The sequence below is a fragment of the Ranitomeya variabilis genome, chromosome 3, assembly GCF_051348905.1.
Source record: "Ranitomeya variabilis isolate aRanVar5 chromosome 3, aRanVar5.hap1, whole genome shotgun sequence".
Taxonomy (NCBI): Eukaryota; Metazoa; Chordata; class Amphibia; order Anura; family Dendrobatidae; genus Ranitomeya; species Ranitomeya variabilis.
In genome coordinates this window covers 632,177,877-632,190,791 of record NC_135234.1, presented here as the reverse complement: position 1 = coordinate 632,190,791, position 12,915 = coordinate 632,177,877, and the positions used below count along the sequence as shown (strand labels likewise).

Below are 12,915 nucleotides of genomic sequence, written 5' to 3'. Positions count from 1 at the left end.
AAATAGGTGCACGGACGTAAACCACTCAAAGATGAGCCTTGAGATAGTACCGCCCCCACACCAACCTCAGACGCATCGACTTCCACAACAAGCGGTTTAGATACGTCTGGCTGCACAAGAATGGGGGCTGAAACAAAACTGTTCTTAAGAAATTCAAATGCGCGCACAGCAGCCTCAGGCCAAACAGAGAAATTGGTACCCTTTTTAGTCATGTCAGTTAGCGGTTTAGCAATGATGGAAAAATCCTTGATAAATTTCCTATAGTAGTTAGAAAACCCAAGGAACCGCTGAAGTGCTTTCAGGTTATCAGGACGTTCCCAATGCAGCACCGCCTGCACCTTAGCGGCGTCCATTTTAAATCCAGAAGAAGACACAATATAACCCAAGAAAGGCAACTCTTGAACAGAAAATACACATTTCTCAAGTTTAGCATACAGCTTATTCTCTCTGAGAAGCTGTAACACCTGCCTGACATGATCTAAATGAGCCTCACGGTCGCAAGAATATATGAGAATGTCATCTAGGTACACGATAATGAATTTCCCCAAAACATGCGAGAATACATCATTGATGAAATGTTGGAACACTGCAGGTGCGTTAGTCAACCCAAACGGCATCACCAAATTTTCAAAATGACCCTCAGGGGTATTAAAAGCCGTCTTCCACTCATCACCTTGACGGACTCTTATGAGGTTGTACGCCCCCTGAGGTCAAGCTTGGTGAACCACTTAGCACCTGCCACCTGGTTGAACAAATCTGGTATCAGAGGCATAGAGTATGGATCACGAACCGTAATCTGATTCAACTCCCTGAAATCCAAACACGGGCGTAATCCGCCATCTTTCTTCTTCACAAAGAAGAACCCTGCTGCCACCGGCGAGGATGACGGCCTGATGTGCCCTTTGATCAAGCTTTCCGCAATGTAATCTTTTAACGCTTGTCTCTCCGGACCGGAGATGTTAAACATCCTTGCTTTAGGTAATTTGGCCCCTGGTTTAAACCTGATAGAACAGTCATAAGGACGATGTGGCGGCAACTCTGAACAACCCTTCTCAGAGAAAACATCCACAAAATCCTGAAGTGACTCCGGAACGCTTGAAGTCACCGCAGCCACACATGTGGCCAGGCAATTCTCCTGGCAGAACTCGCTCCACCGAATTATGTCCTGAGTTTTCCAGTCAATTACCGGGTTGTGCATAGACGACCAAGGAAAACCCAAAACCACCTGAGCAGGAAGATTCCTGAGCACCTTACATGTAACCCGCTCAGAATGTAGAACTCCAATGTGGAGTTTCACCTCAGCCACAAATTCAGTAATCTCCCCCTGAGAGAGAGGAGCAGCATTGATGGTGACCACGCGGATAGGATGAGACAGTTTTTCAATCCTAAAACCTGCTGTGCGCGCAAACCCCTCAATGAGATTTGTGGCTGAACCACTATCCACAAAAACAGTAATTGGCAGCTCACTGCCAGCAACAAAAACCTTAGCAGGGAGCATGCACTGAGAAACCACCATGGAGGATATACATAAGCTCAGAATGGTCTCCTCCACACCCTCTGAGCTCAGAAGTTTTCCGCCGTTGCGTCTTTCTTAGGCAGCAGAGGACAGATGTTAATAAAATGACCAGTTTTACCACAGTAAAAACAGGCTCCCTGCTTCCTGAGCTCAGGGGCTCGATGCTTGACATGTGACACCCCTGCGATTTGCATAGGCTCCGTGGGCTCACCTGCAGCAACCTCACGTGAACCTAAACCCTCTCCCATAGGCGGTGTCTCATGCTCCCCCTGACGCAAACGGCGATCAATGCGGACAACCAGACTCATAGCGGAATCTAGAGAAGTAGGAGTCTCGTACATCAGAAGGGCTTTTTTAACCCTTCCAGAAATCCCATGTATAAACTGACTCCGCAATGCTGCATCATTCCATTGGGTATCGATCGCCCAGCGACGAAATTCAGAACAGTAATCCTCTGCAACTCGCTCCCCCTGGCGAATAGAGCGTATCTTAGATTCTGCCAGAGCCATTCTTCATTCAGGTTCATCGTAGATTTTCCCAAGAGAAGAAAAAAACTCTCCACAGAGACAAATGCCGCAGAATCAGATGACAAAGAAAACGCCCATGCTTGAGGATCCCCACTTAACAATGACAACACCAGGCCCACACGCTGAGCCTCATTACCCGAAGATATCGGGCGCATACGGAAATATAGTTTGCAAGCTTCACGAAAAGAAACAAATTTACTGCGTTCCCCAGCAAATTTTTCAGGCAACGGAAATTTAGGCTCAGTAACTCTTCCTGTTGCTCCAGCTTGCACATTGGGCACTGCTAGTCCTTGTTGCTGCACTGCCCCCCTCAACTCAGTGACCTGTAGGGACAGTGCCTCCAACTGGCGGGTTATGGAAGTCATGGGATCCATGACAAAAAAGAAACCCCTTTTTTTTTTTTTTTTTTCTTTGTTGTTGTTGGGCCGATTATAATGTCAGGGAGAGACTCGGTGAGCGAGAGCTAATAACCCGGTCTCCTGCAATTTCCCTAAGACTAGGGAAATCCTGACTGACCCTCTACCTGAAGTTTATACTGATGGTGTGCATGTTCAGGCCTCGAACCTCACCCTAACTCCTGAGCTCAGCCCTAGGCTGAAACCTCCACCCACCACCCAGTGAAGAGGTAATACTTAAATACCCACAGTTAGCACAGACAAGGATAAAGGAAAATATACACCACGCCGCAGACACTCAGGAATACACTATAAATGTGCAGGGCAAAATAAACACAAATATAGGAAGGAGTAAATAAGACGAAGGAATATACACCACCAGCAACGAATCTCCAACCACCAGCTCTCCACTCCAGACCGAGATAACAACGCAAGACAGAAGCTATAATCGGCGACGCCCAATGATCAGGAGAACTATTTAAAGGCCATGGAAATGGCCCAGCTTCCAATCCGTGGATCAGGTAAATTAACCCCGGAAGAGCTAGACAAAATCTAGCAGACGCCAATGAGTAAATAGTGGTCAAAAGCGGTATTACCGCTGTCTGTCGGATGACCTGGTCTGAACAGCGTCCGACATGACAACAGGCTTAACAGAGGAGGGATATCTGTTTGGAACAGGTAAGTCATTGGATAATGGCAGGCACAATGCATGCTGGGAAGTAAGGAAGAGGGAGTTCCTGTACCTATAGGGATGGCAGAATGCTGATGAAGAATAACTCACTAAAAGTAAATGAATGGCAAGTTACAGAACATTAGAATTGGCACAATGTCTGTACAGATCAGACTGGTATACATTTTTAACCTGTTGCAGGGCATGAGCAAGAGCATGCTTCTCTACTTATGAGGTATGGTACAGGCACACTTTACAATATATATATATATATATATATATATATATATATATACACATATATATATATATACACACACACACACAGACAAATCAATGCTTCGCTTGCTGTAAAGAACTGCAACATTTTACTCACAAGATAAATTATTATCGATATCTATGCAAACAGTCTCACATACTGTGCTAATCAAGTCCATCCAGTGCATAGCTCCATTGTTTTCTATAATACAATACATAAAATAATAATAAAAATACAACATGATAAAAACAATTATAGAACAGGAGATGGGACCCTGCATGTACAGTAATGTTAGTAGAATCACATGGCATTATTGCTGGGAATTTATATTTAGCTGTCTGTGATTGATTTCTCACCTCTATCTCCAACCTCTGCCTTCACCCATTCCACCGCCTTTTTGATGCTGTCTGGGCTGGTGACATCCAGTAAAGTGGTTTTCAATCCCGTAGGACAGGCTTTTTGCAGGTCATTTGCTCCTTTTTCTGTGAGACATCCGGCCAGAACATGAAAACCTTTTCTGTTCAATCGTTTGGCTAATAGATTGCCAAATCCTGTATCACACCCTGTGATAAAGACATGTTTGTCGGACAGTCGTGAGATAGTCTGTCTGTCTCTCAGAAACCATCCAATAGCCCACGCAATGGCAAACAGGACCACGTAGCACCACATGGAGCCCTTTTAGGAGGCCTGCGTTGGAAAGGAAAGCAACTAATTATCTGCTATATGCAAAATTAAAGGTCATGTGCAAAGCCACCCTTCCAAACAGCACATATTAACTATTACTACTGGTTACATATCTGTACACGAAAAACCTGATGGAAACAATACGTCATTTTCTGATGACATTATGTCCCAAATTCATCAAGATTGCCGTTTCGTATGTCAGTCTTAATCAGGGGAATGCAGGAAGAAGATGTTCCTAACATTTCTAGAATAAGAAACTCTGCCCCTATTGATAAATTTGACGTTGACTTTGGTGGAGGTGCCCCAAACTGTGAAGAAAATTATTATTAATTTATTTATTATTATGCTTTCTTATATAGCACCATTAATTCTACAACACCTTGCAGACATCGTTACTGTCCCCGATGGGGCTCACAATCTACATTCCCTATCAGTTTGTCTTTGCAGTGTGGGTGGAATCTGGAGAACCCGGAGAAAACCGTCACAAACACGGCAAGAACATACAAACTTGCAGATGTTGGCCTTGGTGGGACTTAAACCCTGGACTCCAGTGCTGGAAAGCAACAGTGTTAAGTTAACCACTGAGCTACTGTGAAAATGACAAACGTTGAAAATTTTGGCGCAACCCCGTTTGCGCAAAAAAATTGCAACTTTACTAAGTGTTTTACACCAGTTTTCAGACAAACACTTTGATAAATTGAGGTCATTCTCTTTAAATGAAGTAAATAAAACTGAAATAACAATAAGCAGAATAGGGTTATAGCCGAATAACAGTGGAGAGACCAATGGCAATAGTACTCACCTGACCACAACCACTAATAGGCTTAAAGGGGTATTCCCATCTCCAAGATATGTGAATACTTTTCTGCCCAATGATGACAAAAGTATTCTCGGAGTGATACCTTTACTGGCTAACCAGAAAATAATGTTTGCAAGTTTCAGGGCCCAGAGGCCCCTTCTGGCACAGAGGCTCCAAGAATACTTTTGTCATTATTGGGCAGAAATCTATTCACATCGATTTTTCTGGCTAACATGGTACCACAATATAATTTGTTATTGTACATCATCTCCAACATACTATCCCAAGGAGTAATAATAATAGGAGTAATAATAGGAGTAATAACAATAGGAGCAATAATAATAATAGCAAATACCTCCAATTAGAAATGTAGTATAGTTTTTCTGATTTGCTATGTCTCTAGTGGTATCTAGGTGACTGATTTCTACCTTTAACTCTGTGTCTATCCTCCTTTGGAGGTTTTCGGCTGGAGCTGCGGTGGTTCCTGGCACTTCCCTTATCCCTGGGGCTGCCTCCTCAGCGCTCCTAAATGACCTCCTTACATTGACTCTGGTCTAGTGGTACCTATCCTTAGGTATCCACGGTTATGACCACCATCAACTAGCTAACTGTCACTATATCAGTGCTCGTAACCATAGATACTGTACCTAAGGTCCTGCAATGCCCACACATGAGGAAAGAGACATAGCAAATAATAATATTAGCAAATACCTACAATTAGAAATGTAGTATAGTTCTTCTTATTATTACACCTACTACATATTGGGATAGGATCTTGGAGATGGGACTACCCCTTTAAGTAGGGCTCCTGCAGACCCACAAATCGTTCTAAACAAAAAATAGAAAGAAAGGGTTAGTGGATCAAGATTGAGAGGTAACTGATATATAGAAAAAGGGAAATTAGACCTACCGGTAATTCCATTTCCAGGTAGTCCCTCAGGACAGCACCATGGAGGACGTCCTTCCTTGACCTATAGCGAGACAGGATCATAGAGAGGTTAAAAGGACCCTCCCACCTCCACCCTCCAGTGTTCTTTCAAAGTACCACCAAAGGATGGAAATAAATGGTCTAAACGTGCCCTTACAAACACGTGTGTAATAACCATTAAACGGCTTAATCTTAATTTCGAGCCATGGTGACCCAAAGGACGAACGATCTGCCGGTAGATTAATCCCGAGCAATCCTAAAAAACAGAAACATAAGGGAGGGAACTACGGGTGCTGTCCTGAGGGACTATCTGGAAACCGAATTACCGGTAAGTCTAATTTCCCTTTTTCCATTACGTCCCTCAGGACAGCACCATGGAGAATAGCAAAGCAACTCTCCCAGGGTGGGTACAGAAGCCCAGGAATCAAAGTCCCAGGCAAAAACCAGACTAAATATATAAAGGATCTGAAAGATCATAAAAACCATAGATATCTAAAGAGATCCGTAAAGAAAATAACTGTAGTGAGTGTCTGATATATGTCTATAATGGCCAATTTCAGTATGAATGTGGTTAATGAAATAAGCATCAGGAGCAGAGAGTGAGATACACCCATTGTACTCCAATACCAATAAAGAACCACAGCAAGTTATTTATGGTGATAGATACTTATAGACATCGCAGCCCCAGAATAGGGTTAGAGAACCTTATCGCCCAGCAAAATATAGTGAAAGTCACAGCCACCACACAATGAGGACTGTACCGACCAATAATAAGTTGCATGTGCTTATAACCCAGGACTGTTCCTTCATCAGTCCTTCTGGGCTCAGGTTAAGCCTTGGTTACAGACCAGCTTACCGTACTACAAGGAGACCTGCAGGACAGAGGTCCTGGACTGCGGGAAGATCAAACCAATAACAGTTAGTACATGGATAATGGCAGAGCATTGGGATGTACGCACATTACTCATCCAGGAGATCACGTCTATTCCAAATCCTTAGATGTCTTACCCCAAGTAAGGGTTATATATTATTGAAACTAAGGAATACACCATCCGGCAGGTAATATCTCCTGCCATTACCAACCTCGGGCTTCTCATTAGAAGCGCTGAAAGAGAAACGTGGATCATCACTTCTGTTTTACTTGATGTTAGACACAGGGAGTCCGGACTCTGAATCAATGAAGGTGGTGGTGGTAGTGCTAGTAAAAATCTTCCGACACTTGAAATTATTCGGAACTGCATTTATACGAGTCATTAGTCCAGACATTATAAGTAAGTCAACTTATTTGTCCATATATGCATATTACGCATATACATATCCCAAGGGGCAATCTTCTCAGGGATCTTTATACACTCAGTCTGCCATTGTGGGAGTAACCATATTCCATGGCTAGAGAAAAAGTAGGTTTCTTCCTCATCACAGCGGGAGATTATCTACTGTGAGGCAGTTAGACTATGGGGTCTTAACAGTAAGAGCCCTGGATACAGTTTCATTTATCTTAGGAGCCATGACTGCTGTAAGAGCCGCGAGTATGGGATCCTCTGCTACACGACACAGTGCTGCTGCTTCACCACAAGCTACAAAAGGCAGAGCTGATGTCCCTGGAAAACAAACCGCAACAGACTTATGGAACAAGAATCTGTCTGTCTATCTGATTGCCGAATGTGGAGTTTGGGAAGGATTAATAATAATAACAACAATAATAAACTTATTTATATAGCGTCAACATATTCCGCAGCGCTTTACAGTTTGACAGTCTCAAACACAACAGTCATAAGTAACAACCATATAATAAAGCAAAATAAAAACCACCCTGCTCCTGAGAGCTTACAATCTACAATGAGGCAGGGAAGATACAAAGTACAGGTGTGTATCAACAATGTTTTATTTACAATGATGGCACAGCCATCTTCAGGGGGTGGGGGATAGATTGAGATAGTGAATGGGCTACACACAAAACATAAAATGACTGATTAGGGAACGTGATAGGCCACTCTGAACAAATGTGTTTTGAGGGTGCCCCTTAAACTATGCAAATTGTAGATGGTCCTAATATCTTAGGGCAAAGCATTCCAAGGCTGAAGGAATCCTTTCTTTCAACTCGTGGGATTTCCTGCTCCGAGGACAGTAGTATGTCCTTTTATAGGATGTACCAAAATGACGTATGTCATCTTTTAAAGCTAATTATGTAATAGACTTGCCTTTAGCGCTCAAAGTAGAACCTACCTGAGAGATCTGTTCCAAACAGAAGAAACACAGATTTTACCAAGCCAATTCAAGCCTGTTTGCTTGACTAAGCCCTGTTGTAAAGAATGAAGTAGCAGAAGCTGGATCTGGGTCCAAAACACAAGGACTTCATAGCCAGACTTGAGGCCCAAGACAAAAATGTGACGTGGTAGGCCCATGATACAATGTGCGGCCACACAAGAAGGCACCAGACAGAAGGTCTGACCCATCGGCTCACAGCCAGAGGCGAAAAAGGCACCAAGCCCGACAGACTAATAATACCCCCTGAGGCAAAGGGCACCGAAACCTATGATGCAATATGATGCATATAGGAACTATGAAGCAATATAATGCAATATGATGTCCAAAGGCACTATTAATCTGATTCAATACGATGCAATATGATGCACATAGGAATAATGATGCAATATGATGCATGAAGTAACTATGAAGCGCTATGGTGCATATAGGAACAGTGAAGCAATATGATGCATATAGAAACTATGAAGCAATGCAGCGCCCCAGAGTCCTGGTCATTGCAGTACTGTCGCTCCGCCACTAAGGGGAGTGATGGTACGTCTGATGGCACTAAAGGAGTTCACCTGACCAGGTATCACAGTCACAAATTACACTTCACACTCCGGCCACCAGGGGGAGCAAAGGGTTCTATGTATTAGGCCACTCCTCATACTCTGGTAAAACTGGGGGTTGGATAGGAAGTTAGGCAGAAGCTGACTGGGTTTTGCCCAGGTAACATCTAGTGAGAGAAGAGCGTTGCTTGGGAAGATCCAGGGGGGTCCCTGTCAGGGGTGGGATCCTGACAGAGGCCTAGCGAAAGGACAGATTGTTACGGAGCCGCGCCTGCACTTCATTGCGGCGGCATCTTAAGAAAGGACACGAAGCAAAGTATATTGTGGAGAAGTGAGAAACGAGATCACAGCACAAAGGCGATAGAACCAGTAGGAGTTGTGCCCCGAGATCGGCAACATCCTACTGAGGCGCGTAGCCGAAACTCCGAGGAAGTATTGGGCTCTACGCATTACTTCAAACCAACGGCAGGGCAGTTAATTATAGGTTGGCTGCCTCATCTAAATCACCTAATGAAGACAACGGAGGCAATTGTGGGAGAGGGGCGTCTCTAGGGTCCCTATAAAATAACTTCAGGCCTACCCCGTCATACGGGTGCGTCCTATCCATATCATCTGGGGGACGGAGAGAAAGAACAGAAACATACACAACAGTTGTGAGGACTATCCCGTGGTGCTCAGCAGGGAAGTACTAGACCACCCAGGCTAGTAGGTAGGCACTGATTTCCACCTGAAAAGGGAACTCTGGATGTGCCTTCGGACCGGACGGTCTCAGCCAGCCCTGTTAACAGTGCTCTGGATTGCGGATGCCGAAGACTTCAGTAAAGAGGTAGAGACTGCAATCCTGTGTCCTCGTTATTTACTGCGACCTTCACCACCACCTACACCTTTTATTGGGCGCCACTTAGCAGGACCACGGACCGGGTCGGGCCACCGTGACATCCTCAGAACCGAGAGACCCGGATCTGAGTATCCCGCTGTCCTGCATCTGGGGGCCGCTCCAGCAATACGATGCAATATGATGCATGAAGTAACTATGAAGCGCTATGGTGCATATAGGAACAATGAAGCACTCTGATGCATATAGGAGCTATGAAGCAATATGCTGTAATATAATGCACAAAGGCAATATGAAGCACTATGATGCATATAGGAACCTTGAAGCAATATGATGCATAAAGGCAATATGAGCACTATGATGCATATAGGAACCATGAAGCAATATGATGCAATGTGATGCAGAAAGGCAATATGGAGCACTCTGATGCATACAGGAACAATGAAGCACTATGATGCATATAGGAACCATGAAGCAATATGATACATGAAGTCACTATGAAGCGCTATGATGCATATAGGAACCATGAAGCAATATGATGCAATAAGATGCAGAAAGGCAATATGAAGCACTACGATGCATATAGGAACAATGAAGCACTATGATGCATATAGGAACCATGAAGCAATATGATGCAATATGATACATGAAGTAACTTATGAAGCGCTATGATGCATATAGGAACTATGAAGCAATATGATGCACAAAGGCAATATGAAACCGTATGATGCCACAGAGGCACTCAATATGATGCATAGAGGCACTATGATGCAGTATCATGCACAGAGGCACTCAATATGATGCATAGAGGTACTATGATGCAGTATCATGCACGGAGGCACTCAATATGATGCAGTATTATTCACGGAGGCACTCAATATGATGCACAGAAGCAGTATGACTTACACTTTTAAGTAAAAGAGCCATCTATCAGAGTTCCAGATAAATCTCCACTCTGAACAGTACATCTCATTTGTCAGACTGACTCCACCCGAAGGGGCTAATTAATGAGCTGCAGCTGGAGGGCAGTCTTCATGGAGACAATGTGCTGAATTAATACCTTGTGTCCTCCTCTCGATGGAGTAGTTAAGTTGCAGAGAAAAGTGAAACACTTGCTTATTGAACCAGAAAATGGAAAGCATGCTTCCAATGAGTCACTCTGAAGCCCAATCATAAGGACAAGAACTGCAACTAACTGAAGTCCAGTCATGAGATGTAGCCTGGACATATGGCCCAATCATAGCCTAGAGGTCCAAGGCCTAGCTGCAAAAGGGTTCCAGGTACAGCTTTGGCACAAAGGCATGAGACTAGAGTCAGCCCAGAGGCTCAGGCCATCAATGCAACATTAAACCATGCACTCACCTGTGCTGGCTCCATACCTGCTAGAAGACAGGGGGAGCTGGTAACGCCGAGAGCCTGCCGTGGAAGGAAGCGGCGTCCCGTCAGGAATGCTGCATTACTGCCTGTGCCCCCTTCTGTGTTCCATCGTGGAATGCACGCTGATCCTATGTGCCGTCGCCCCCTTCTGACGTCACTGGAAGCACAATGGCCTTCTCCACCACACAACTTTCGGGAGTAGCAGTGTTTTGCCGATCGGCGTCTGAGCCAAGAGCCCCTACCGGGAGGAAGCGGCTCTACTCAGGAGCCCGTCCGCTTGACTGGTCTCTGGGGCTGAGGGACTCTCCACCGGGGAGTTTCCACCCTGGGCTACTTGACAGGGGGAAGGATTGGACCTGCCGCACGATCCCCCTAAGCCCATTGCACAGGCTGACTGTTGGCTGAGGAACCTCTCAAAGAGGAGTCTATCTTCACTCTAGGAGCAACCTCTCATACAACCATCCCCTGTAGGGACAGGAAAAACACTGGAGGGTGGAGGTGGGAGGGTCCTTTTAACCTCTCTATGATCCTGTCCCGCTATAGGTCAAGGAAGGACGTCCTCCATGGTGCTGTCCTGAGGGACGTAATGGAAATGTGGTTTATTTGTCAACGCGTTTCGAAGTTCAAAACTTCTTTATCAGTGCTGCACACTTCCTGCACCTCAGGAGTTTATGTGTGGTCCTTGCATTTCACTCCTGCCGAATTCCTTCTTAATTTGTTAAGAATATAAATATACAGTTTGGAGGAGTGTGGTTTCATTGTAAAAACTTATTGAAAAACTAACCCCTTAAAGAGGTACCAAAGTGAGTTTCTAAAGGAGCTTGGAGGTCAAAATTGGCAGTCTAAACCATGTATTGAAGCCTTCTTTGATGGCACTATGAGAGAACATGCAGGGAGAAATTCAGGCTATGACCCTAGACGTCCTGCAGAATGCATTCAACAATCTGGAACGGCGCGTGCAGGTGTGCTTGGATGCAATCAATGGACATTTTCAACATCTGCGTTAAAACATTAGTTTATCATGAAAGAAGGTATGTACTGTACAAATTTCGGTATAATAGATTGTCTCTTTTAGAAGTTACAGCAATTTTTAGGCCAATAGAGCTGTGTGATGGCTTTTTTCTATGGTGTTTGCCAATATTGTTAATTGTTTTTATAGTTTGATAGATCAGATGTTTCTGAACGCGGCGATACCACATGTAGTCGGAATATGGCCGGGAATTTGCGCATTGACAGACCAGATGAAAAGACCCATGGGTGGTTCAATAGCTGGCACACACCTACACTTCAACTCAGCCAGGTGGAGGTGGAGTACTGCCATGGGCTGGGATTATTATAGATGAGCTTGGTGGACCTTTTTGGGTTGAAGATAGATTCAAAATCAACTCCCACTCCCACTTTCTTCAATTAGCAGTACAGAAAAAAGTCTACATTGCAGCATCAAAGTCTCCACTGCTTGGCTAGCCAGTAAAGGCCTTAAACTTGAAAGAATAATGACTGGTTGGTGCTGCCCAAAAAGTTGATCATCAACAGATTAAGAAACTGACAGACTAATGATGAAAGACTTATGATGGGTATTGCAAATTAGAGGGCTATTTTGGTCACTGATATATATTTTTAGAAATGTATTTTTGTACAATTTGAGTTGTTTTGTTATTATTTTCACTTTAATAGATTAAACCATTTAAGATGGGAAAATTTACTGCGGTGCATAATAGTTCTGCACACTAATAGTTGCCCGATAATTCTGCATTCATAGATATTCTCCTAGGAAAGACAAAACCTCACTTTTATCTTATTAAAGAGAACCTGTCAACAGGATTTTGCTAAGTAAACTACAGACATTGACAAGTTGGCACTGTTAAACTGATTAACATGATACCTGGGGTGAAGAAATCTGTCTTTTGGTTCTTGTGTAATCAGTGTTAGAAGTTTTTCAGTTAATGAGATGCCCGTGCTCCGGGGCGGGACTGTAGGCAGAGTCTTATCTTCTTGCTCTAAGCCAGAGACACCAAGGAAAGACCTGCCCACAGGCCGCCCAGAAGCAGAAACAGTCTGTCTCTCTCTCTCTCTCTATGAGGCCGGCCTCACATTCAGCGTATGTAAATA

At 44.1% G+C, this 12,915-nt stretch overlaps 1 protein-coding gene across 2 annotated transcripts in view; it reads right to left on the bottom strand.

The window, feature by feature from the left end:
• Positions 1-12,915, bottom strand: part of RDH5 (retinol dehydrogenase 5) — a 92,339-nt gene that overhangs the window by 13,835 nt on the left and 65,589 nt on the right. Inside the window, exons 1-2 of one of the 2 annotated variants that reach the window (XM_077297505.1) lie at positions 5,279-5,618; positions 3,724-4,054 (exon numbers count right to left, since the gene is read on the bottom strand). In XM_077297505.1, the coding sequence (XP_077153620.1) occupies positions 3,724-4,036 (313 nt within the window). In that variant the 5' untranslated portion in view covers positions 4,037-4,054; positions 5,279-5,618. Of the gene's footprint in view, positions 1-3,723; positions 4,055-5,278; positions 5,619-12,915 lie in introns of those variants that run through there. The other variant, XM_077297504.1, reaches the window with a different exon arrangement.